The sequence below is a fragment of the Gopherus evgoodei genome, chromosome 4 (genome assembly GCF_007399415.2).
Source record: "Gopherus evgoodei ecotype Sinaloan lineage chromosome 4, rGopEvg1_v1.p, whole genome shotgun sequence".
Lineage (NCBI taxonomy): Eukaryota > Metazoa > Chordata > Testudines > Testudinidae > Gopherus > Gopherus evgoodei.
Window position 1 is genome coordinate 142398530 of NC_044325.1, and position 26579 is coordinate 142425108.

The 26579-nt window shown below is 48.7% G+C and overlaps 1 protein-coding gene across 3 annotated transcripts; it reads right to left on the bottom strand.

Annotated features, from left to right (window-relative positions):
- Positions 1-4757: 4757 nt before the first annotated feature.
- NUAK2 (NUAK family kinase 2) lies at positions 4758-23351 on the bottom strand. 3 transcript variants are annotated; one of them, XM_030561568.1, is made up of 7 exons: positions 23111-23351; positions 15881-16001; positions 13081-13232; positions 11487-11552; positions 9496-9615; positions 7369-7501; positions 4758-7246 (listed from the first exon to the last, which is right to left on the bottom strand). In XM_030561568.1, the coding sequence occupies exons 1-7, from the start codon at positions 23312-23314 to the stop codon at positions 6120-6122; spliced, it is 1923 nt and encodes a 640-aa protein (XP_030417428.1). In that variant the 5' UTR covers positions 23315-23351; the 3' UTR covers positions 4758-6119. The 3 variants fall into 3 exon arrangements, with proteins under 3 accessions (XP_030417428.1, XP_030417429.1, XP_030417430.1); XM_030561569.1 differs by lacking the exon at positions 23111-23351 and adding an exon at positions 21343-21410; XM_030561570.1 differs by lacking the exon at positions 23111-23351 and adding an exon at positions 16098-16164.
- Positions 23352-26579: the final 3228 nt, after the last annotated feature.

The window sequence follows — 26579 nt, forward strand, 5'->3', positions numbered from 1 at the left end:
CCTCTCTGGGTCCACGCTGAGTATGTCACACTAAAATATTAGCTCAAGCTTAGCAAATTGCGCTTTTAGCTCTGGAGGTATCCAGTTCACTCCCTAGTGCATCAGCCAAGAGAGCTGTCCTCTCAGGTGTCTGATGAAGTGGGCCATAGCCCACGAAAGCTTATGCTCAAATAAATTTGTTAGCCTCTAAGATGCCACAAGGACTCATGTTCTTTTTGTCCTCTCACACATGCTGCAGTTGCATTTAATTGTCAAGTCAATTATTGATATTAGCATCAGAGCTGTAAGTCTTATGGTGGCACTTAGCTATTAGGGTGATGATGGCCATAAATGTACCAGTGACGGCTGCATGTTACGCTCACCTTTACTTTATTATTTATTTCACAGCCATGCCTAGAGGCCCCTGCTGAAGTCAGGGCCCCTTCCCACTAGGCTCTGTGCAAACACAAAGTAAGAGAGTCCCTGCTCCTAAGAATGCACAGCTTAAACAGGCGGCAGGGGAAAGAGGCACAGAGGTGATGCGACTTGCTGCGGTGCGCTGCACCTACAAAGAGCATATCCTGGGGCCTAGCCCAGCTGGTTCATTCAGAAGTGAGGGGCATGATATATAGGCCGGTTAGAAGCTTGCAGCAAAAGCTGTTCATGCAGTTTGTGCCATTTCCACTGACTGATGGCTGCTGCCAAGTTACACAAGTTTAGCAGCAACCTCCCTCCCCCCCTAAAAATCCAGAGGGTGCTGGGACTTTGCCCTTGTTAATCTGGCTGTCCTCAGAAGGGCGTTGGAGCACTCCTGAGTTTCTTAATGGATCTGGAAGCATGCAGGGAATTCTCCACAGGGGGTGGATTGCACATTGCCCTTGTTAATTTCATATGAAACAGGACAAGAGGAAAAAAAATTCCGGGCATTCATGTCTTTCTTTCGTTTCATTTCACCCTCCGTTAAACAGCGAGTGGTGGGGTAAGGGGCGGAGATGTGAAATGTCTTTTATTAACCCAAGTGGAAACTCAGGGGAAAATGTTACAGTGCTTTACAGACTAATAAAACCTACTTCAGTGCCCTAGCAGGAGAGCAGCACAATGAAGTTGTGTGGGTGGGGTGGGGAGAAGAGGATAAAGAGGGAAGTTCCCGTTGACACTCAGCGTGCACATTACCCTATCTCAGCTTTTGCTGCTACATTTAAGTTTCAATCAGTCCTTTTTAAAGCAGCAATAGTTTAAAAACCCTAAAGATGAGTAGGCAGTTTCCTGGGGCATCAATGCCTGATGCAAAATTCCAAGCCAGACCTCTAACGCTCTGACAGCCTGGTGCTGGGGTTTGGGTTAAGCCCTTATCATGCTGTGAAATCATGACTCTGGGTTGGAACCTGAGTATCCCCTTCCCCCTGGTGGACTAAGACAGCTAAAGAGGGGAAGGGGAGGAGGAGCTCTGCATCAAACTCAATAGGCTCCATTCATTCCAGTGGCACTGGTGGTGTTCATTGCTCTCTCCCCTGCGTCTCTTGGAATCTTTGTTCCTCCTCCTTTCAAAAGCTGGATCTCAGACAGTCTGTGCTACATGGCACAAACACTCCCACTGCAGTGCTCTGAAAGTACTGCCTGCCACCATCTCCATCAATCAGGCCCCACGGTAGGAGCATAAGAAGTGCCAGTGTCTGTGTGTGGTTGTGACTGCGTTAGGTTGTGTTTTTAGTGTTAGCTAGGCAGCCCTCTCCAACCAGCCTACCAGCACCCCAGCCCTAACCACAAAACCGATCACTCTGATGAGCTTGGGTGGGCCCAGTGCCCAGATTTCACATGGAACCTCTGAATGCTACTGTAATGCAGCTGGAGGATGCTATTTTAAGCCTAACACTATGATCTTGACATTGTCTCTGAGGAAAGTCAGTTATATGTGTTGAGCCTGAGAGGACAGCTCATGGTTGTAGAAAATTCCCTTAAGTAAACGCTACCCAGAATGATGCAAACCAAATACAGCAGGGTGGAGCACAAGAGTTGCCAAGCATGTGTGTTTTTCAGCTTGGGTGGCAAGCTTGCCCACAAGTGGCTGATGCTTGTCATCAGGGCTGGCCCAAAGCCTTAGTACCAATACAAGCCAGTCTGTGAACAATCACTTCCCCATATTCAGTTACAGTGTAAACAGACCATAAGAACAGCCCGATGGGGTGAGACCCATGGTCCATCTAGCCCACTAACTTGTCTCCAACAGCGATTAGTACCAGAGCATCAGGGGGAGACTCACCCATCTTCCCCTCCCAGCTTCTGGCAGTCAGAGGTTTAGGGTCAGTCTGAACATGTGGTTGCAACTTCACTGCATTCACTTGCAGCCTGGTAAGACCAGGCTTGAGTTTGGGCCCTGTTCTGGACTGGCTACATTTACAGAACTGACAAGCGAGTGTGGGTGCCCAAGCTGAGATGTCTAACCAGAGCCTGATTGCTGAAGTGTGAGGGCATAGCACATCCTATACATCAGAGCCCTTTATGGTGGTTCCTGCTACAGGTCCTAGCCCTTGTAAATTTAGGCCTAAACCCAAACCTGAGTCTTTCTTCCAACCCCCCTGCCTGTTTCTTTTGAGGCCTAGCTGAAGTTAGAACCAAGCCAAAAAAGCCCTGTGTCTCAGAAGTTAAGGCCAGAAGAGACTAACACATTGAATCTGATCTCCTGCCTGGGACAGGCCACCAAAACCCAGGCACTAAACCAACAACTGAAATTAGGCTGTAAGAGTTGGGTCTATAACTTTGGCAATGGAGCAGCAAAGGCCCAACCTCTTTCATCTATCCCTGCAACAAGTTAGCATGTCACCCTCCACTTTCAGCTACTTCCTGCAGAGCTGATAGGAGGGTGAGCTGCTGCTACACAGTAGCTCTCAGAAAAGGAATGGAGAGTAGCGGAGGTGCCACAGAGCAAGAGCCTCCACCTGACCCTTTGACTGTAGGCAGCAGGTTTATGCTAATCCTCCCCAGGAACTCTAGGCTGGAGCTGCATGCTCGACAAAAACTGGGTAGAGGAGGCTCGCTCTCAGAGAACAAAAGAAGGATTTTGTCATGAGGACAATTCCCATCTCAGTTCAGGTTAGACAGAGCGCTCCCTGTGGCATGCATAATCCCCTCACCGTTGCTGTGGTCTCAGTGCATTATCTCCCCCCTTGTACGAAGGCTGGTAATTACACTGATTGTCATCCCCCCACCCAAGAGGATACCAACCACTTCTCACTAACATGTCTCGCAGGCTCTTTGCTGCTATGTTTTAGTACCCCAAAGGCATTGAGAGATTGGGTGGTCTGTGCTGCATTCTTCCACTTGTATGTGAATAGACAGAATCACTTAGACTAGAGCCAGTTCTGCACACACAGGTGACACACCAAGAATACCCTCCATCTAGGCACCACTCATTGCTTTCTTGACTCCAGCCAGCTTTTGAGAAACAAAGAGCTTCATACAAAGCACATGCCTTCTGAGGGGAGAATGATCTCAGGAATTAAGCAATAGCTGAGAAGTTCCAGCGGCGTGGGTGCAAGAGAGATGAAGGGTTTGTGGGGGGATATGCCAGGTTTGACCAATTCCAGTTGAGACGGGAAGATGTTGATGGGTGAGACTTATTCCTTGCCCTGAAGGAGGATGGCAATGCTTGGAGTGGCCAGAACACAGGAAGCTCTGTTTGCAGGGGAAGGAGGGAGGAAATTTGACCTTGAATACAGAATGAGAACTCAGTCCTCATGGTTAAATAAACCTGTGCCAGCTGAACCAAAAGACTGATTCTACAGGTGGTGATGTTGCTTCCTTGGGTGGTTATTTTTATATTATATATATATTAACTAGCATTAAGGCTCAACCTCCTTTCAGGGTCTGAAATAGAGGAATAATCCAAACACCGATGGAAAGATGCAACCTGTTCAGCTTGTCACTGTTCCTATTCTAGTGTTCTACTGCTCCCAGCCACAGCTTTCTGCTAGAGCCAACCATCTCCCAGCCACCCCAACCTCCATCCCAGCAGGTGCATGCTGAGCCCAGCTGAGCTGCTGGGTTCAGAGCATCAAGGAAGCAGTGGGGGTTATGCATTGTACAGACTAAGGCTCAAGGAGAGTTTCCAAAACAGAGATAAGTGAGGCAAGAATCTTCTGCCTCTCCCAGGCCAGCACATGCCTCACTACCCCAGCTGTCACCATGGCCAATGTCACATTGCACAATGCTGTACTTTCATGGGAAGCAGAGGGACCAAAAGTGTGAAAGGAGACTCCATGGAGCCCAGGAATTGGATGCCATCTCACAAGAGGTGGAAGGGCTTCTGCTCCAGCGCCTCTGACAGGCAACTCCAGTTGAAGCAACACCAACGCCAGCTGGCAACGCCACAACAAGTGTCTTAAAAACTTAAATTGTCCCCACGATCTGTGGGACAGCTCAGAGGAGATGGACAGACCGACAAGAGTTCAGGTCTACATTTTGCTTTTAATTTAATTTAATGAATTTCTCTGGACCACATTCTGGGAGTGGGGTGAGAAAAATGTACACATCTTGGGAAAGGTAGGGAGCCAAAGAGAAGAGACATGGCAAGATAGTGCAAGGGGCTGTAGAATCTCAAGATCACACATTTACAGAATGCTTTTCTCCTTTGACAGATGCTTGAGAAGCTTTACATTGGAGCCAGGTTAACCTAGTGCCATTTTAATTTACATAACAATTCAGTGTTAATGAGACAATAAATAAGTATTTTTCCCCTCCCTCAAGGGCCCCGGACAAGCAAAAATACACTTTTTTTAAAAAAACAAAAAAAAACAAAACTTTTTTCCCCCCCATTCATGTTGGCAGCATGGACACCTGCCCATTGGTTTTTAAGATCATGGTTTCTGAAGTCCCCAGATTCTAGGTCCACCTGGCTTTTTGCTGTCAGAGACAGGCCTTGGCTGTAACTTTTAGAGGAGCTTCAAGGGATTTTGCCATCTAACTCTGACTGAGTGGAGTAGCTCCTCTAGCCAGAGGCCAATAGCTAACCTTACAGTCTGTCAGAGGATGCTCTTGCAGCCCAGTGGATTTAAAGCACCTGCAAGACAGGGTCCCACTGCAGAGAGCAGGGGGAGTTTGTTACTTGACTATGGCCCAAGCAAGATGCATCAGAACCCAAACAGCTAGAGGAGTTAAGGTTGGGGCTGTAGATCAGCCTGGAATACATGTTACACCCATGGTCACTGATGTGTCAAACCACTTCTGCCTGAAGTGTTGAGATGGGAAAACTGTAACTGTCCCAACATTACAAGATTAAAGCAAAGGGTGCATTATTCCAGTTCAGGCTTCCCAGAGTGGGGAAGGGATGGATGTTGGACCTCATACATGCCAGGAAATCCTAAGAGCCTAGATTTCAGTTACTAACAAGCCAAATGCCATCTTCTCAGGCCAGTGGCTGTTCTTGTCTCATTGCCCTGCTAAGTCGGGATCCCTTTCCTGGCCATATTGCTACCGCCCCATCCCTATCCTCTTGTGCAGCACACAGCAGAGTGCAAAAATTAAATAAAATCTGACGCCATCCAGCTTTTTTATTCCTTAACTTGAGATGACTAAGTCTGTTTTGAGAAGTGAGGGAGTCCAGGAGAGAGCTGCAAAAGTGGTCTGCAGAGTTCTGCTAGAGACTCTAGTTAACCCTTTCCTATACCACTCTGCACGAGGAGTGACTCCAGTTTCTTAGGTGGTCATGAGACCATTCTTGCTACTTCTCCGGTATTTGGTCCGTCAAGAGTTCCCTGCAGATCAAGATGGGTACCCACTCTTGCACACATACCTCACCCCATTGCACTTCCTTTTCACTCTACATCCACCTTCTCATGCAACGTAGCGTGTTCTCACTAAACATGCCTCTACTCTGTCGTACCCTTTGTAAGCCACTTTGGCACTGTTAAAACCTTCTTTCCTGCCCTCCCCCTCCACATGCACCCCATGCCAGAAGAGTACAAAGATGTAAATAAGTACTTCCAATGTCACCGCTGCATTTCCAGCCCTGCAAGGGGACAGCCAAGCTGGGGAAGGCTCTCCCATCTCCAAGGCAGTGCAATTGTTCTGGCACTGCTGTCCTACAGCAGTCTTATCTGCAGAGACGTCAGTGGCATGTGCAACAGCTTGCAGGCTGGGGCTCCTCAGCTGAGCTTCATGCTGATGGCCATGGCCTGCTTGTAGACATCGGTGACATTCTCACAGTCTGCCAGAGAGAAGCAACTGTCCCTGAGGGGGCTTTGGCAGTGTGTCACAGTCCAGCGCCGGAGCCTGCGCCCTGGTTCCTCCTCTGTCTCCTCCAGCCAGAGGAGGTCGTCCACAGAGATGCAGCTGCGCATGCCCCCGCCTGCATCTGGCATCCTCTCAGGCAGGTCGAGCTGGTCGAAGGACTCTGTGGAAAGGATGCTGTCCTCGCTCACAGCGCTGGATGGGTGGGCCCGGGAGGCCAGAGGGTGTTTGGGCAAGGCCACCTCGCTGAAGGAACCAAAGCTTTTGATGGGGTTGCTGTCTGATTCCGTGTTGCTGGAGGAATATTTCCCATTGTGCTTCAGGATGCCCTTCCTCCTGGCAGGAAGGCCCTCAGGGCTCTGGCCTGGGGAGAGACTGCTAGCAAAGATGCTGGCATCCAGGTCGGAGTCTAAAAGATCCCTGGAGTCAGCATGCTCTGGGGAGGAGTAATAGCCAGATTCTCGCTTTTGGGGCTTCTTCAATATTCCCTTCTTGGGCACCATCAGGGCAGCAGCACCAGCATCCATGGTGCAGGCAAGCCCCCTGGAAGAGAGGCCACGAATCAGGTCTGTGGTTTGCGCCACACGGTCGTCATTCGTGTCGCCAGTGGCCACCATGGGCAGAGGGGCAGGAGCTTGCGTTTTCTGCTCACAGGAGTTCCTTCTCTTCAAGATCCCTTTGGGCCTCTTCAGGATGGACTTGGAGGGGTTCTCTGTAGCCAGTGCCACCTCCTGCAGAGCCTGGGTGACGTCATTCTCCTTCTTGGACTTCTTGAGCGAGCGCTGCCTCTCCAGGGCGATGCCGGGGATGTGCTGCTTGAAGAAGTAGCGCACCTTGGAGCTGTTCTCGAAGAGGGGCCGCGAGGAACGCCGCAGCCACTCCGCCACCGTGGCCAATGGGGACTCTGATTCCCGCAGCAACTCCTGCTCCCCGATAGGCACCTTGTAGCCCCAGTTCACCCACCAGTGGCTGGCAATGTCCTCAATGGTGGCTCTGCGCTCCGGGTTCACCATTAACATCCACCGGATCAATCCACAGGCATCTAGGAGGCAGAACAAGATCTGTCAGAACCATAGGGTGGGACGTGTCCGACTAAGACACAGGGCAGGGAAGGAGAGGAGAGACTCCCCCCACCCAAAGGCTGTGTAATAAAGTTCTGCTTACCGGATAGCTTTGGGGGCTCTCGGTATTCCCCACTAGTGATCTGCTGGACAAGGGTCTTGTAGTCTTGTCCATCAAAAGGCATTGTCCCATGGACCAAGATATAGAGGAGCACCCCAAGGGACCAGCTATCAACCTGGAAAACAGATAGATCTTTGAGACAGGACAGAATCCTGGCCAGATGTGCTCTGCCTCCACCCTTCACCCACCCCAGAGCTTCAGAGTTGGGTCTGACTGCCAGCATCTGAAGGGCCAAGACAGGGAGCCACTTTAGCAGGCTAGATTGTGACCCCATTGCAGTCAGTGCTAGAGGAGCCGAATTAGACCATGAGCGAGCCCAGCAGTGACTTCACAGGCCACTTCCTATGTATTGTCTCTACTAATGCCCTGTCACTTCCTTTACTGCAGGCATGGGTGGAGTAGTCCCTGGCCAGGGCCCCCTCCCCAGCTCCCAAGCATGTGGTGCACTATGCCCCCTGCATGCCCCCACCCTCCCCAAGCACAGGGCGGACAGTAGTGCCAGCAGCCCCAGTGCCTGAAGCCCCCCCTTCACAAGTGCTGGTCCCAAGCTTGAGTCCTGGTCTCAAGCCAGCTGCAGCCACCTTACCCCAGCCTGCTTCCCTGAAAAGGGGTGGGCTGCCTGGGCTGGGGCCAAGGGGGAAGGGCAAGCAGGAGGGGGCCACGCTGAATTGTTGGGGGAGGCACAGCCTCCCTTAGCCTATGATACACACCACCCATGGCTGCAGGCTGTGCATGCGGCCACAGTGGCTCTCTGAGAGCTAACGACATGTGAACTCTTATAAATTGCTTTTGCACTGCTGAGTTTAGGTATTTGCCTATCATGAAGGGTCTGATGGATCATACAGTCATTGATTGCCATTAATGAGGCCAGCAGATCTAGTAGTTAGTGAGCACCATCCTGGGACAGACATTGGCACTCTGGCTCTTCTGGCTATTGGGTTTTTAGGGGAAGTGACATTCCTGACTCCAAGCAGAGAGGAATGAGAAGGATCAGGGGTGTCCTGCACTACCTAGTGGGACATTCCTCTGCCTCAATTATAGCAAGACACCTGCACTACTCCACAATGGGATGGGTGGAGGAGGGGGGTGAAAGCTTCCCTCCACTCCAGCACTTTCTAAGGGCTTGTCTACATCAGAAAGTTGCAGCGCTGGTGAGGGAGTTACAGCGCTGCAACTTTGAAGGTGTACACATCTGCAGGGCACCACCAGCGCTGCAACTCCCTGTTTGCAGCGCTGGCCGTACTCCCGTTTTGTCTCGGGTGTAGAGGATCCAGCGCTGGTGATCCAGTGCTGGTAATCCAATGTAGACAGTTACCAGCGCTTTTCTTGACCTCCGTGGAAGGAGGAAGCCTCTGGTAATCAAGCTGGTTTCCTTTCCCGGTTTGCTCTCTCGGTCCCGGAGCCACCCAGCAAACTGCAGGGAAGGAGACCTGCTTGCTCGGGGTTCCGGGACCGAGAGAGCAAACCGGGAACGCCGCGGTTTGCTCTCTCGGTCCCGGAGCCACCCAGCAAACCGCAGGGAAGGAGACCTGCTTGCTCGGGGTTCCGGGACCGAGAGAGCAAACCGGGAAAGGAAACCAGCTTCGCCGCGGTTTGCTCTCTCGGTCCCGGAACCCCGAGCAAGCAGGTCTCCTTCCCTGCGGTTTGCTGGCTGGCTCCGGGACCGAGAGAGCAAACCGCGGCATTCCCGGTTTGCTCTCTCGGTCCCGGAACCCCGAACAAGCAGGTCTCCTTCCCTGCGGTTTGCTGGGTGGCTCCGGGACCGAGAGAGCAAACCGCGGCGTTCCCGGTTTTGCTCTCTCGGTCCCGGAACCCCGAGCAAGCAGGTCTCCTTCCCTGCGGTTTGCTGGGTGGCTCCGGGACCGAGAGAGCAAACCGCGGCGAAGCTGGTTTCCTTTCCCGGTTTGCTCTCTCGTCCCGGAACCCCCCTTGAAGCCGCCCAACAGCGCTGCAGTGTGGCCACATCTAACACCACTTGCAGCGCTGGTTGCTGTAAGTGTGGCCACTCTGCAGCGCTGGCCCTATACAGCTGTACTAATACAGCTGTAACAACCAGCGCTGCAAAATTTTAGATGTAGACATGGCCTAAGAGAGGAAAATGCAACTTACTTCTGGTCCTTTATAGGGCCTCCCATTCACAATTTCAGGGGATGCATAGAGAGGGCTGCCACAGTAGGTCTGCAGGAATTTGTCTTGCTGGTAGACATTAGATAGGCCAAAATCTGCTATCTAGAGAAGGGGAGAGAGATTAATTGTTATTGTTTGTGAAGCCAAGATTAATGTTAGCGATTAGAAGGGGGGAAGATGTAGGTGTCCAACAGTGTTATGAAACTAAAGAGAAGACCCTACAAACTGCTAAAAAAGGCCAGAGTAACCTAGGTTGTATCCACTGCAGCTTCACCACTAAAATATTCTTCCCTCCCCCTTGGTCACGAAGTGAGATGCGGCATCGAGTTGATCTTCCACTTCAGAAGCTGGGTCTGCCGCCCTGCCCTACCCAAAGCCATTTGTATTGGCAGGGCCTCTGATCTACTCAGACCCTACGCTGCACATAGGTTTCAATAGCACAGGGCAGCATGAACCTGCCATTAGTACAAGACCAGGAGGGGTCACTGGGGAGTGACAGCAGCCACTCAATTAGGCTCAGAGGGGAGGCATGTTTGTACTTGTTGGAAGTAGTTCTTGGACTTCCCTGAAGACAAGTTTCATGCGGAAAAGCTTTTCTAATCTGTACCTGAGGCTTTGGTATGTCTGACAGCTTCAAGAGGCAGTTCAGTGATTTTGCTCTCCCTGTTGGCATGCCCCATGGTAGCGAAATTGTACTATCAACAAATGCCTATCATCTTTATCAAGACTATGACCAATCCAGTGAACCAGAAGGTACAGTACATGCTTGCAGATCTGCAATTGCAGAACGGCCTATTGTTAAGATAAACAGCCTACAGGGCTTTGTTTGTTATTAACTGTATAAAGTCCCTGCTCTGTTTGTACCTGTCTCCCTTAGGAGAGAACACTGACTCCCTGGGTGGTTGTGCAGCAGCAGTGCTAGAGCCATGCTACAGAGCCAGAGGCCAGAAATAAAAAGTGTTGCTTAAAGACAGTAGCAGGTGAAGCACTTGGTAAAGGTCATCTGATAGGAAGGAGGAAAAGCTGATTCTTACAAGAAGCTCAAGCCTAGCCCAGAAAGCTGGATTTTAAGCTTCTAGCAAATAAATTCAGAAGGAAGCAAGCTTAGAAATTCCCTCTCTTTACTGGAAACTGGCATTTCCTCCTTTCTAAGCTATGAAGTGGTTTCCCTCCAGTGCCAATCTGGCTAGGTGTGTCACTGTCTGGACTCTAGTTTCTATATTGCTTGTTTACCAGCCATGAGATAAGCAATAACGATTTTGGTAGCTTGGAAAGTTTCTGGGAATCATCTGCCATTATCAAGCCCTGCTGCTGCCCAATGCTGATCTTAGTCAAACCCTGATTAAAAGGTCAGGCAGCAGTTGTACTGCCAGCACTGCAGGCCCTTTGAATGGCAAGGACATGACATGGGCACTCTGCTGCTATGGAGCAATCTAAGCCTTGGAGTACTTTGGCAGGATCTCCCCCCTACTCCCTATCATAGATTTGCTGGTAGCCAATAATCCTCCATTGCTGACCAAACTGACCAGCCACACTCCACTTCAGAACATCCTCCTACACTGCATGGTCAGAGGAAGCAGTGAGCAGTTTAGGGGATAGCTCCCACAGCTGCAGAAGTAGAAGGCTATTGTGATGAACCAACAGTCTCAAATCTTATTTGAGTGCAGTGTTACCAAGAACCAGGCATGTATGACTGATCCCATGAATACTCAAAAATGGTCAGAGCCCTCCCCAAATGCATGGAAGGTTAGCATACTGATGACCAGAGGACGATTATGAGAAACATTCTGTCTTCCCAGTGTCTAAGTGGCCATGGTAACATGCAGTGCCCAATCCATTAAGGAATGAAGCCATGCTCTGTGCAAGAACCCTTGGTCTAGTTCATAAATTTGCTGCAATCCAGGAGAATTAGTGAGTTTTACACAGACTGTTTTTGTTTAAAAATGCAACTGGGTTTTGTCAGCCTCACTCACCTGAACATTGCCCTTTCCATCAAGCAGGATGTTTTCCAGCTTCAGGTCTCTATGAACAATTCCATTCTAGAGGGGGTGGAAAAGAAAGTGGAGTTTGTGTTTGGCTTGAGGAGGTGAGAGTTAATCACAGCAGGGATGTTACTGCAGTTCACAGACAGCCTATATTAGAGATATGCTGGCAGCAGGTGGACAGGTTGCATTTATATCTGAGCTTGTGAGAAGCTCAAACAAGATACGAATTCCCAGTAATTGAGAGGAGATTAAGTGTGTGTGTGTGTGTGTGTCTGTGTTTTCAACTTTAAGTGTAAGCTGCTTCCCACAATGGGGTGCCAAAAGGAAAGTTCTGTGACTTCACAGAGGTAATTTTTTGCATTAGGCTGTGAACTATTATTCTTCCGGGTGATGGGTGCCACCCCACCACCACTGGGCCAGGAACGGGTAGACACGTGCTGGGCCTTTCAGCACTTCCATTTGCTTGGAAGTAACCCATCTAGACTAGCTCTACAGATATTTCCCATTGATTCCACCCACGCCCTGGTGCTTGGAGATGCACCTATATAGTTTACGAGCAACTGCCAAGACTGTCAGAATTACTGAGCACCCACAACCCACATTGAAATAAATTGTTCCAGGACATCTCTGAAGAGGACCACAATCTGAGTGTAGAACTTGCAGAATCTTGGCAGCTACATATTGCAGCTGATAAACTGCCCAGCTCAAGTGGCCCAATTGGCCAGTGACTTGTTCTTAAGCCAGTGTGAAATTTGTACTGGGGACCAGTCCCTCTGGAACTCGTTTGCCCACGGTTGTACATAAGCAAGAACCTGAAACTCCAGGTCTTCTGGGCATGAGGAGGTACAAGCACTGGGATGGTTCAGACAAGTTCTTTCACCAGGTGTCCCTGCATGCTATTCCCCCACATGGGCTTGATGCAGAAGTTACACTATGAAATGTGAAACCTGAACAGGGCTATTTTAGTTTTTACTTTAAAACTTGTGTGACAGCTCTGGGTGTTTCCCTTACACTGGGGCTGGGCTGGAATGAATACATGGTGACTGACTTGCTAGAAAGGCAAGGCACTTGAGCATTAAGGCATGCCAGAGCTAGGCACCCTTGTCTCCCCGAGGGAAGCTTGCAATTCCCTTCTAAACACAAGAGGTAGGCACCAGCACAGGACTCACCCTGCATGCTCCCTGTCTGGAGCGTGCATGGAGTCAAGGATTAGATGAACAGGTCTTTTTTGGGGTAGGTGGGGGCAGAAAGATGCTGGGTTGGACCCAGCTAGAGCACAAGGTGAAGTGCAGGAGAGTGAGCTTGTCAGCCAGCCAGGTGATATTCTTTAGCAAGTTGCACTCCTCCGGGTGGGTAGTTTTATCTAATCTGACTAACGTACCCCTTCAGTCTATGCTGCTATATCATATCAGCCTCAACCCCACCAGGCAGTGCCTGAGAGGTGCACAGGAGTAAGACTAACATTAATGGGTAAGGGTCTGGTTGGAGACTATGGCTGTGGACAAGTATCACCTTTTGCACCAATTTGGTCATGGAGAGGCCCCTACCCTCCTGGCGCCCAGAATGGGAGATGCTCACTTACCTTGTGACAGTAGTAGACTGCAGACACGACCTGCCTGAAGAAGTGTCGTGCCTCCTGCTCAGTCAGCCTCTGCCATTCATTGATGTAGTCATACAGATCTCCCTTGCTGGCATACTCCATCACAATGACGATCTTGCTATTGTTTTCAAACACTAGATGGGACAAAAAGGGGAAAGTTGAGTCAGGAAATGCCACAGAGCATTCAAATATGTTCAGGAGTTACAGTGCCTTCAAACATGGAGGAGGAGTCCTGTTGGCATCTGCTTTCAGCTGGCATCCTGGTCCCTGCCTTCTAGTCCGATTTAAAAGAAAAAAAAAAAAATTACCCACCCCATTTCTGCAGTCTCTGGTTTGAGCCCAAAAGGTAACATCTAGACTCCACTGCTTTAGCATACGTGCTTGTTCTATTGCTGGGGGGTATAACTAGACTTCTGCTGAGCAGACTGGGGCTTTACACGACACACTAGGTAGCTGCTATATTGATCTACTACCACAGGCCACATGAGACAAAGGATTCCAAGCTGACAAAGGTGGCCAGTGGTCCTTAATAGCCCTGATGACAAGGAAAACAACTGCAATGGTTCCAGATTGGATGTAGCCCACTATACCCTCAGAATCCATTACACAAAGCCAGATTTAGCCAAGAAATGCACGATTTCCCTCAGCTATTTTTAGAAGTGATATTTTTGGATTCTGATAATGGAGGCCAGGATCAGAATGACTCAGTCAATACAAACATTCAGCGTACGTTATGCTACCAGTCCTCTTGCTGTGTTTAGAGGAGAAACCTTGAGATACTGCACGCATCATTTCTGAAAGCGTGATACAGACTTTATCACCTAGTTTTATACCATGCATGATAAAGCTATAAAAATTCCACAAAGCCAGCTGACAGATATTAAATACAAGTTTCAAAGACTCAAGGAAGTAAAAGGTATTCAAATGATACTAGACCAGTCTGACTGGAGACTTGCTCTGGGTGGCTTTAACTGCAACTAGAATTTGAGAGCAAATTTTCACCCTTAAGTTCAGTGGTCGTTAAAAATGGTGCCTTTACAGCACTGAAGACCAGAGCCCTTGGTCTGTAAGACAGCCTGGGCAGCAGCACAAGCTTCCTAGTGGCCAGCTAGGACTTGGATGGGGAAAGAAGAACTCTAGTAGTGAGGGTAGCTTGGTCTTCATACTAGAATGACTACTGCAGTGCTTTGCAATGCTGGCAGTGGGCCAGTGAGAACTGGAGCTGGTGGTACATTTCATGTAGATCACTAGACAGCTGTCAGGTAGCTGCTGGTCAGAAGTGGTAACTGGCTGAGTTGGAATTCAAATGCAGGACCTGGAGAGGAAAGGTTCCATATCCTCTGGGCTAGCCAGTCCATGCTTCTGCTGAAAGCAGCATTTCAGGTCTCCAGCCTTCTGATTACACTTGTTTGTGGGGCAGGCAGACCAAAAAAGGCTTCTGAAGCTCTCCAGCCTTTGTTCTCTGCATTGTTCAGAATGGAGGGTTAAGGGAAGAGGCTATTTTTAGAGCAGATATTCCCCTCCTACCACCCGATTGCCTCGTTTTGTACACAAAACAAGGATGAAATCCAAGAGCTGATCAGCAGAAGCCTGAGATCCTAACTACAGGCTGTTCTGGAGGCTGCTGAGTCACTCGCTTGTGCCCCATGCATGAGCAATAAGCGAGTAGCTTCTGCCTGCTTGTTTTGCAATATTTTCCCAGTTTTTAGACGGGAAATGGAGAGTCCTTGTGAGGGACACCCAGAATAATCTACATGGAGAGCTGCTTGCTTAAATTTTAGGTTTGCCTAGTTCCCTTCCCCCACCCCACCCCAGAAGGAATTCTATAATCTAACCTTCAAAGCCCCTCCCAACTCCCCACCACAGCTAGCTTTCACAGGCAATTTAAGTATGCATCTTAGCCTACGTCCACACTACAGTTTTAAATCGATATTAGTAAAATCAATTTTATAAAACAGGTTTTATAAAATCGATTTTACACGTCCACACTAGGGCACATTACTTCGGTGGTGTGCGTCCATGGTCCCAGGGTACCATCGATTTCCGGAGTAGTGCACTCTGGGTAGCTCAGTAAAAGAATAGGACCAATAACTTCGATATCCGTCCACACTAACCCTAAATCGATTATCGATTTTAGGGTTACTCCTTTCGTTTAGCTGGAGTACAGAAATCGATTTTAAGACCCCTTAAAATCGATTTTAAGTGCCTTGTAGTGTGGACGGTTACAGCGTTAAATCGATTTAACGCTGTAGTGTGGACCTGGCCAGAGACAGCCAAGTTGCAGCACCCCTCAGTGTGATGTAACATGATGCAGTTACCAACTGGATACAGGATTTTGCATCCATATAGGATGTTGTATTGGGCAGATGAATTCCAGGGGTAGCATTTAGGGCTGCAGCTGCACTCATCCCAGAGTCTACCTCTCCCAAGTTTTCAGGTTGTTCAGAGCAGCTCAGTGACAGGCGCCAGTTTCATGGTGCAGAGTGGCATCATTGCATGTTAAGGCCCAGGGAAGATCTTTTCAATACATATTGCACTTGGCAGGATGCAGACACAGCAAAAGTAAGTCTGACCATATGCTGTTAGCCAGCTCTGCAGATTCACTAGGAACATGTCAACTGTACTAAGTACAGCAAGAGGTGAAGGGCTGGTTGGCAGTGAGACACAAAGCATAAATTAGATGCTTAAAAGGAAGGTTACTTCCTTGCATGGACCAGTTTAAGTTATGGATTGAGTGAAATCCTCATTTGTCCCCTCATCTATCCACATAAGCCAAGCCTACCTTCATGGATACCAATGATGTGGGGGTGGTTGAGGGATGACATTATCTCAATCTCTCTCCGGATGTGGACAAGATCCTGCTCATCCTTAATTTTGTCTTTCCGGATTGACTTGATCGCAACCTGTCAATGAGAACAGAAATAAAGGAAGCATTAAAGCTGGAGCCTGCAGGGTTACTGCAGAGTGTTTCTCACTGAAATGAGAGATAGGAGACTCACCAGTTACTAGGTGCATGGGATTGGAGTAACCAGACTAGTACAATGGCAGATGAAACCTTAGCTCATGTATTTATTTGCATGGGGGTAGCCTCTAGAGACAGAAGTTGGAAGCTTATTGTCCTAGAGGTACACAGAACACGAAAACTTTGCTGTCTAAAATAGACAAAGGAAGTGGTGTCCCCATTTTAGAGATGGGGAATGGAAGCAGAGATTTGAGTGACTTGCCCAGGGTCACACAAGGAGTCTGTGGCAGAGCAAGGAATTGAACCCAAGAGTCCTCGCCCAGTGCTTTAACAGGACCATCCTTCACACTGTGACAGCCTTACTGAGAAGAGAGTTCAATGGTTTAGGCTCCGTCTTGGCAAGTTCTTTTGCTGGGTGCTTGTTACAAATGGAAACCTCTCTTTGGACCCCATGCCTCAAAGCTCTATGTGAGTGATCTGGGTTAGCGCTCCCCTTCATACAATCCAGTTAGAACTGCTCCAGATTTCTAGTTCACTGTAGAATGATTTGGGGGGGGGGGGGAGCCCTTGTGTCCCTGGAAAGCTGTTCCTGTCTCCACTTCCCACTAGCCACAAATCCAAGAGTGCTGCGAGGTCTGCCACCCCCAACAGAAAGCATGAACCCTGCTTCCCTGCAAGGTAGCAAGGGGCTGATCTGTTAGTTACATTACATGAACAGTGTCTGACCCCAGAGCTGCCCAGCACATTACAGCCAGCGAATGGAATGTGACCTATACACATGACTTGGAAGATAAACATCATCTTGGTTTGGTGCAGATGGAAAACAGGTTTCTTTGTTTATCCAGAAATGTTTGTTTCAGAGGAACAGATAGCTTGGATTTGATGAGAGAAAGTTTGGCACTCAAGGAGTCATCAGCAAGTTCCTGCTAATGTTTCCCACATGACAGAGGCACAAGCAGTAAACATGGGACTTCCCTGAAACGGGACCAGTTGGCTGGCATGCTGAAAATACAAACTGCCAGCAGCAGCCAGAGTTTGCTCACATTTCTTCATTATGAATGCTCCTCTATGAGGAAAGAGAAAGAGGGGAGGAGAAAGAAAAGTAAGTGCTGGAGAATGGATGCCTCCTAATCCTCTTTCAAAGGGGCTGGAGAGAAACAATATACTCCTTGGGTTGAATTTACAACTGAATCCAGCAGAACCTCTTTTCTTCTATCAGACAAGAATGCGGAACAGTGTTAATCCTGTAAAAGGATCCTAGATGATACAAAGTGCCAGGTCTCCCAGCAACAAGGAAGGGAGGGGCAGCTTTGCCTTGCACCCCAGGGTCAGTGCAGGGCTAGAGTTCTCTTTAATGAAGAAGGCAATCTTCCTACAGGTGATCTGCTGGCATTACTGAACGACAGAAGCTTGCCCTAATGCCTCCCTGGCATTCTTCCTCCGCCCCAGCCTGCCAGAGTAGTGTCCCACTGCCTAGACTCTTTCCAAGTCAGGTTTGACCTGGCTCCTTCCCTTGAACATGCTGCAGATTGGGAGGTTATAGTAATGAGGTGCATGCATTCCAGCTAGCTGCTCCTCACGCATACTGGGGTCACAAGAGATGTACCACACACTTTGCATCACTGCTACTCCTGTTATGTCACCATCTCTTTCCCCTGCAAAGCGTGATCTGGTGCTGTCAGAGTGACATCTCCCAAGATTGGCTTAGCTCAGCTGTCAGTTTGTCACATCACTAATAATGAATCATTGACAGCTAGAGCAGCAAGCATTAGATTGCCCCATCAGTCCCTTTGTGCAAGGGATCATTTACACAGGTGTACAGGAGAGGTCAGATTCTCACACCCTGAAGCATCTCCCTGCTCTACACTGGGTCCCACTTACCTAGTCAAGCACTAGCACATGGGGTCAGCAGCAGGTCAGAGACTGACACTTAATATTCTCCTCTTGCATGTGGAAGTCATGTGCTGGCCCAGTTAGAGGGTTTAAATCCAAGCATTATAAGCCATAACAAACTCTGGCCTGGGAGGATGTGAAAACCCAAATCCAAGAGTTGTTATCCAACAATACAGAAGGCATCTACTCAAGAGTGACATGAGCATTGGACACCCATTCAGTGGCCTCTCAGCTACATTCATGGGTTAAAGATTAACCCTTTCTGTCTCACCATTCCACTATCTGGGTGTGCATAACTGCTTGAAAGCCTTTATGTAACAAGCTAGCTTGCCTGCCTCCCAGATCCCAAAGTCCCTATTTGAGTCACTTGCTGGTCATTCACCTCCCAGAGCCATGTGGCTGGAATGCCTGGCATCTGGACTGGCTTGATGATCTCTGGGACACAGAGCCACCTGCTGCATCAGCAGCTTTTGCGTTTGAAGAGTGACTGCATTGCACGCGTCTTTGGTCTCAAAGAAAGAGTATTATTGCCCAGCAGACAGATGAATGGCTCCAACCAAACCTCTGAAAATGAAGGAATCTTAAGGCTTCTGATGCAGTTGGGCATGCACACTTGCCTATGTCCCATCCCCATTAAGGAAGCCAATATTCCCACAGCATCAAGCACTAGCCCATCAGGCTTACAGTAAACAGCTAGCAGCAATTGTCTCTTTCCCAGCCTGAACCCGCCAACCCCCATGCTGCTTACCTCCCAACTTTGGTTTGGATAGGCTAGTGCTATGGCATCCAGCTAAGCACCTTAAGAGTTCTTCCCAGCAATGAGAAGCCACAGTCTGTGCTCAAGTCTCGTGCATGTAGTTGCCTATTACTGTACAAGACGGTTTGTCTAGTTGTTGGGCTCCAGCATTAGCTTTCAAGACTAGCTTAGTGCTGGCTTGAAGCCATGCTATTCAGCTTCTCTTATTCCTGCCCCACCTCCTCAAGTACAGCATGGGCAACACCAGTGCCAACTCCCAGCTTTAAGCTGAAGCAACCTCTATTGGCAGTCAAGTAGTTCACACTCCATAGCCTGTTCATGCCCCACTCTGGTGGGGCTGTTAAGGAGGTAGACACACATGTGCCACTAAGGGCTGGCCATGGACACTAGACAGCCAGCTCTGTTCACTTCAAGCTTCAGGCCGCCTAAATAACAAAGCATGCATGTCTAGAACATCCTGTGGGGCACATGAGAGCCTCCAAATCTGCTGTGCACTTCACATTACCAGGCCCTCTGCTGGCCATCACCACTTGGTGATTTGAAAGCAAGTTCTGAATCAGGAGGGTTTAATTATGCTTTGGGGGGGGGGGGAGGAGAAGAGTATTTCAAGGAGGTGACAAACGGTACATTACTAAGCCACAAGCCCATCAAGTGCTTTTAAAGCTGTTCCAGGTTGTGAGCACAATATCATATTCCTGGTGAATTATGGATTCCATCCCATTATGGAGAAGTCCAGTGTTGTTTTGTTACTAAAGATCAAAAGGGAAGTTTTAGCTATTTTTAAAAACTGTTCCAGGTGCCCCTTTCCCCTCCACATATCTGTCAGACATTGCAGGCAAGTACAGTAGAAACTCAAGCCTCTTGTTTGGCTTGGCTGAAACCCAAGCACTAAAAGCTTGTCTCTCCCCCAGCCTGTGGGCAGGTGCTGCAGAGCAAACAGGTGCAGAAGGCAGGCTCACTACTCAGCAGCCCCTGAGCTGCATTTCTATTGGGAGTTTCATATCAAAACAAGGGCAAGAGCCAACCACACTCAGCATCCCAGTTACTTCGGAAGGGAAGCTTCCAAGTGGTCAGGAAAGACATTCTTAGTGAACAAAAAACCACACACACACACACTAACTTCTTCTTACATCTTAACAGCAAGGCATGAGAACCCTGCAAGTGAAGAAATATTTATAGCAGAAAATTAACGTTTCACACAAAAACGTTATCATTTCCATGCAGTCTACAAACCTTCAACTGAAATCCACACACCAGCTCCACGGTTAAACAAGACTGCAAGTTCGGCTTTGATTGGTCTGAGTCTAAGCAGGAGGACTAGAGATAAGAGAAGGAATGGGCTAGACAATAGTGGGGGGGGGGGGGAAAAGAGAGTTGACTAGTTAGTTAAACCAACAGAGGCAGCTTCTGCTTAGCCAGAGGTGAGAGAGTGTAAGTACTGAAATACACCATGGGCCTGTAACTCTTGCCAATACAGTTAGCATCGCTCACAGTCCTTGAAATGAAGTTATATGCTCGTACACCTTATTTAGGAAGCGGAAGCCACTAAAAATGAACAAATATTAACTCTCTTTACTGCCAAGTGGGGTTAGGAAGAGAACACAAGAGGGTTTTGCGACACGGGCACTTGCTTCTAGGTGAATAGTTCCACATATGAACTAGTTAAGTCACCTACACCTAGGGATGGTTTGGTGGCCTGCATATGCTATTTCTATGATGGCAGCACTAGAAGGCCATTATTATGCTAGGCACTACACAAACATAAGCTCTTTGGGACAAGAGTTCAATTCCAAGTATTAGATTAGACAAGCCCAATGACACCTGCTTTTGGGTACTCTAGGAGAAGTCCAGTGGTAAGTGGGCTACAGAGGTTGAGCCAACCCTTCTTCTCCAGCTCCCAACTAAAGGGCTCCTTCCAGGTCAAGATGTGGGAGACTGCACTGTCACAGTCCTGGTTATGCAGGAGATTCTGAGACTCCAGAGCCATCAGACAGGCCATTTCTTTTGCCAGCATTACACCTACTTAAGTCAGTCAAGAACTACTTCATGTTACGCAAGGAAAGGAAAACCATACATTTAGAATTCTAGCAAGTCAGAGCACAATTGTTTCTCTTTACGTGCCATTCTGGCACATTAGTAATTGAATCTCACACCCACCCACGCCTTCTCCTTGGGACTTGAACATAGATGCTTTGCCAGGCCAGTTGAGTTATTGAAGTTAATGTCTTGATGTTTACCCACATAAGACGAGATCATGTGGGTTTGTGTGTATGAATCTGTCTTCCATGGATCACCTCTCGCACCTTAGTGACTCAAAGCAGGGAGCAAGTGTCTAAGTTTGCCTTTTAGACTTTTGGAGAGGCTCCCTGGGGGTTAGGTCCACTCAGTATTTGTAGCTGATCCATTTCCCTCCCCAAAAAATCCCTCAAGATAGAATGTTGGCCTCCAACCACAGGGAAATTTACAACACATTATCCCATTTTAGACAGACAAATTGCAGTATTGGTCTATATTGCTTCACCACCAAAAAGTCCAATGTGTGTGTTTTCACTCACAGTTTTTGGATAGGCTCACAACTTAAAAACCTGTAGTTGGTTCAAGAGCAGCAGAAACACCATAAAGTTGAACTAACCTTTCAGTGAAAGCAGACACACTTGGAATCAGGGTTGAGGAGACAATTTAGAGGTGTCTAGAGTTCATTACATGCTGCACCACTTAGATTTTATATGTTTCATAGTCAATCGAAACTCGGGGCGGGGGGAACTTGAGTGTGATGTTTGTTCTCTACTATTGGATGTGTACAAACCTCTTTTCAGGAGCAAGTCTTTGATTGTCAAGTGTGCAACAGGAAGCTGTGATCTCCTCTACAACCCCTACCCCACCCCCAAGAGCCACTCAATAGTGCTCCAAGATGTAGTAACATAATGCAACTGCTGGACCAAGTTCTCTGAACCACAGATCTTGCTGGACCTACACATATTACACCTCTCAGAAAGGGTTTCTAGAGGGATGCATGCCCTCACGCAAGTCATCTGTTGGCAGCCTAACCATTTAGATGCCTGCGATGAGCACCAAGCAGATTTAATGCATGCAGTATCTAAAGCTTTAGTGTAAAGCCAGAATCTGCCCCTTTCGCCTCCTGCACAGTTCCAATTACTTCAGTCAAGTTACTCCTGCTTTATACAGGATAGGCAAGATGAGAGTCAGGCAGGCCCTTATGAGAGAGCTTAGAATCCCTGCTGATTTGACAATAGGCTCCCCTAAACCCTAGCCAAAGAAAGGTGCCTTTCTGCATTTCAAATTAGCACAGGCCATGAAGGCAGACCAGTAGCAGGCAATTCATGTCAGATCAATTACAGCCACTACAGTAAATACAGCAGTAGAGTACTGGCTGGCTTGTCCTTCCCTTTCAAGAGGAAATAAATTCCCTGGCAGAAGCGTTCTTTATTGCACAACACAGCCTCTCACTTCACAGACAACAAGGTGCTGTTAATTTTATAATCCCAACACACCGAGAGGGCCCCCGTCACAGAAACATTTAAAAGGGATCTTCTGTGACCATCTCACTTACTCCACCTATAGAGCCACTAGCAAAAACATCTAGACTTGGACTGGTGCAAAAGTCAAGATCACACCATGAAGCAGAGCCTGATCATTTTACTTTCTCCCATCAACGAGAGTTACTCACCCTGGGCAAGTAGATTTTGCAAGGCTGCTCCACCAGTTCTTGTCTAGACAAGCGGCAGAGCCAGCAACCTCATTTAATTTGTTCCAAATAAGATTAACTTTGCAGTTCTTTTTTGCCTTACTTTTATTACCACAGCCACCTCCACCACGATCTAAGGTTTCATTACAGCAACCCTTCCCCTTCACCCCATCCTTTGAATTACATTCTGGTAATTAGTCACGTACTATGCACCCAGCAACCGGTTATCCTGCCCCATTACTAGTGTAGCCTTGAACCTGAAGGCCTGGAGGCAGCTTGGCTCAGCCCACGCCTCGCTCTGCCCTGCGCACCAACGCGCAAACGGGACAAGACCAAAATCAGGGGCTTATTGCAGCCGCACGCGCAAGGGGAGCAGCAGCGGCACTGCAGCTGCATCCAGAGCAAGCCGCGCGCTCAAGGCGGGCAGTAAACGCACCAAGCGTGAGGAAGGCGTTACACCAAACAGGCGCAAAGCACCAGTGTGAGAAGACCCTGAACGCTGGAGGGAAAGGCCGCTCTCCGGGCCAGGAGTAGAGGGAAGGCTGGAGACCCGGGGGATGGCACCGTCCCTTTGGAGCAGCCCTGGGGTCGCCCCTGCGGCGCAGCGGGCGGATGCAGGAAAGCGGAGCTAGGCTGCACGGGTGAAGCAGAGATGCCCCCGGCAGGGCAGGGCGCAGCGCCCGGCTCCACTTACCAGCTTGCCGGAGCGCTCCCTCGCCTTCTTCACCTTGCCGTAGGTGCCTTTGCCCAGCGTCTCCAGGAACTCGTAGCGGTGCCGGAGGTTGTGCTTGTGGTGGTGCCGCTTCACCGCCTGCTTCTTCATCAGCGGCTTGGGGGACTGGGTCCGCCCCTCGGCCAGCGAGGGGGCCAGCAGCGCCTCGGCCGGGGCGAGAGCCATGGCTGGGGCAGGGCGCAGCGCTCTCCAGCCCAGGTGAGCGGCGCAAAGCAGCGATCCTCTGCCGGCAGCGGCGCCACGGGGCCAATAAATGCTACAAACCTGCCCGCTCCGGGCCCGCCCCCCGCCGCCTAGTGGCCGCCTCGGGGCACGTGACCGGCCCCGAAGGGCTCCCTGCTAAAGGTGTCGATTGTGAGCGAGGGAGAGAGATGGGTCGAGGGGCTGGCAGAAGGAGACAGGCCCTGGAGCAGACAGTGGTGCTGGAACTAGGGGTGCTGCTGCACCCCCGGCTTGCTGTAGTAATAACATACACCACAGACAGGAGTTCTCTGGTTGTCCGTCATCAGCACACACACCTCCCCCCTCCACAGTATAAACATTATTTCAGCACCCCTGGGAGAAGAGGCAGAAAGACAGACAGGTACTGGAGGAGAGACAGAAATATAGACAAGCAAAGGGAAAGAGAGACGTGCAGAAAAATACTGGAGGAGAGACAGAAATGGGGAGGCAAACATACCGGAGGAGACTCCGAGAAACAAATAGATGGACAAGAGGAGAGACTGGCAGAGGCACTCATGGCTTGTCTATAGGCAGAGTTGTGCTGGTTTAAATCAAGGTGTGGTGTTCAGGGGGTGCGAAAGGCTGTGTGGACATGCTTATTTCAGTTTGCAACAGGCTTGTGTCGATTTTAAGTCTATTAGGAACCACGTTTAAGGTAAACTGAAGTGAACCCCTCTAAAACCAAAAGCAGCTCATCCACACAGGGGGTTGCACCAGTTTAACTGTAAAGTAGTTTAACTAAACAGGTGCAAATATCCCAAAAGACAGGCACAATGGGACACACAGCAATATGGAGAGATGTGCATGCCACCATAGACAGAGATGTACCCAGAGAGGCACAGAGAAACAGTCGCATGCACAGTGGATCTGGGTTTCTCTCTTTAAAAAGGAGCCAGAACAAATAGTTACTGAAGAAAAATACCTCCTACGTGAGCACTCTATGTGCATTGATGTAATAATTGTATTTATGGTGTGAAACATTGCTTTGCTTTAACAGAATCATAGGCTCTGTGGATTGAATAAATGCTGCTTATGTATGCTTACTGTGGAGGTGGGTGGGGAAAGACGTGCTGCACATTTACATCAAACTCTCATTTCCAAAATTGTTACACACCGTTCTATTTAGTTCTGCTCTACACTGCCCTTCACCACAGTCTGTTTGCCCCATGGTAATTCTTTGCTTTCAAATATCAAAAGAATGTCCGAATTTCAAAAGCAGACAAAACAAAAGATTTCGCCTGGCTTTGGCATGTGTGTGGACATCATCGTATTGATTGGGAAGAAAAAAGAGAGATAACTACAGCATTAGTCATCCATACAATCAGACCTGGATTTCCCCAGAACTTCAAAAGGCTAAGGGCAGCATGACAAGATGAAACATAACAGGATCTCATGTGAATGCACACAAGGAAAGATGAAACCTGGAGCTAAAGCTTGATTCAAAGACTGTTCACTTCAATGGATCGGGCCTGTATAGAATCACAAGACTGTGCAGTAACTCAGGCCCAGATCCTCAAAGGTATCGAGGTGCCTGGGAGTGGCGCACCTAAATATCTTTGCAGATCTGGACCTCAGGTATGTTTCTTAGTTTTGTTCTTGTTGCAAAGTGCTTGGATATTCTTGGAAGAAGGGCTCTGTATTAATGCATCATACAATCAAGATTATTTTTGATTGGACTCCCGCTGACTTCCATGAGCTTTGGCCCAGGTGCCTAGAGGCTAGCGCTTACATACTTCAGTGATTGGCTTTCTAGAAATAGATGAGTGATAGAGGGCCTGGCCCTGCTAAATGGCAAACACCCTCTTTTTCTATTGGTATTAGGGTGAGTGGAACCCTCAATTCTTCAACAGACATTAAAGGGCTCTTGGAAGATCATGCCCGCAAAAACAATGAAAAGTCTGACCCTGCATTCCTTGTACGCTTGAAAACCTCCCCCTGAAGTCAATGGGAATTTGAGATTTATAAGGAATACGGGGGTGGACCTGTAACATGAAATTGAAATTTACTCCACTGGCAAAATTATCTATCTATCTATCTATCATTCAGATTTTATGTTACAATCAGGGCTACATCCAGGAGCTGAGCTACTCCTTTTGAGAGGTTTCTTTTGTGCCAACAAGTTACTTTACTGTACCAGCATTGCTATAACAAATGATTTACTGTACAGTAACAGCAGCTGCATTTCAGTCTTAAACCAGCCTGCAGATCCCATAGGCAAGATAAATAAGGTGTAGATGAGATTAAATAAACAGCTGTAATTTTGGTGTCAAAATAAACATATAAGATCCTGCTAAAGGCAACTCTGAGATACTGCTGAATAGTTGAAAGGGGAGAAAACAGACCCCTCCCTGCAATAAAAATAAGCAAAGCAATTTCATTTTCTTGAGCTCAAATCCACTATGTTTTAGACCATTCTGGGCCTGATTCTTCTTTTACCGTAGGTGCTGGAAATAGGGGTGCTGGAGCTGCTGCAGCACCCCCTGACTTGAAGTGGTTTCCATTATATACAGGGCTTAGAGTTTGGTTCAATGGGTCTCAGCATTGCGCCCCCCCCAATGTTTCAGCACCATCTTTCATGGGTGTAAATCCATTGCCACCAGTGGGATTACCCCTGATTTAGACCCCAATCTGGGAAAGCACATAAGCACACGTTTAATTTTAAGTATGTGCTTAAGTCTCCCATTGATTTATACAGATGCTTTCCTGCAGAGCCGTAACTAGGGATTTTTGCGCCTGAGGCAAGGGACAGGGGCGGCACGTTTGGTTCTTCGGCAGCGGGTTCCTCTTGGAGGGAAGGACCTGCTGCCGAATTGCTGCCATTCTTCGGCAGCAATTTGGCGGCAGGTCCTTCCCTCTGAAAGGGACTGGGGAACCGACCGCCGAATTTCTGCCGAAGAGCCGGACTTGCCGCCCCTCTCCCTTGCCAATGACCAGTGGCAATTCGGCGATGGGTCCCTCAGTCCCTCTCAGAGGGAAGGACTTGCCACTGAATTGCCGAGGAAGGAGAGACTTTCTGCGCCCCTCACCTTCCGCGCCCGAGGCAAGTGCCTCACTCGCCTTGCCCTCGTTACGGCACTGCTTTCCTGCGTTAGGGGCCTTTGACTGGAGTCAGAGCTGAATTATTTTCTGTAGTTTTGTGTTGTAACTGGTGTAACATCTGGCTCAAGATACCTGATTTCTTTATGGAAATATCAAACTAAACAGAACC

Bases quoted from the DNA above. Each gene is read 5' to 3' on its own strand.
- NUAK2 (XM_030561568.1), bottom strand. From the start codon at position 23,314: ATGGCTCTCGCCCCGGCCGAGGCGCTGCTGGCCCCCTCGCTGGCCGAG. The intron at 9,616-11,486 runs GTGAGTGAGGCT...CCCCTTCTCTAG, and splicing joins ATGGAAAGGGCAATGTTCAG to ATAGCAGATTTTGGCCTATC. The intron at 7,502-9,495 runs GTAAGTTGCATT...TCTGTTTTCCAG, and splicing joins GGCCCTATAAAGGACCAGAA to GTTGATAGCTGGTCCCTTGG.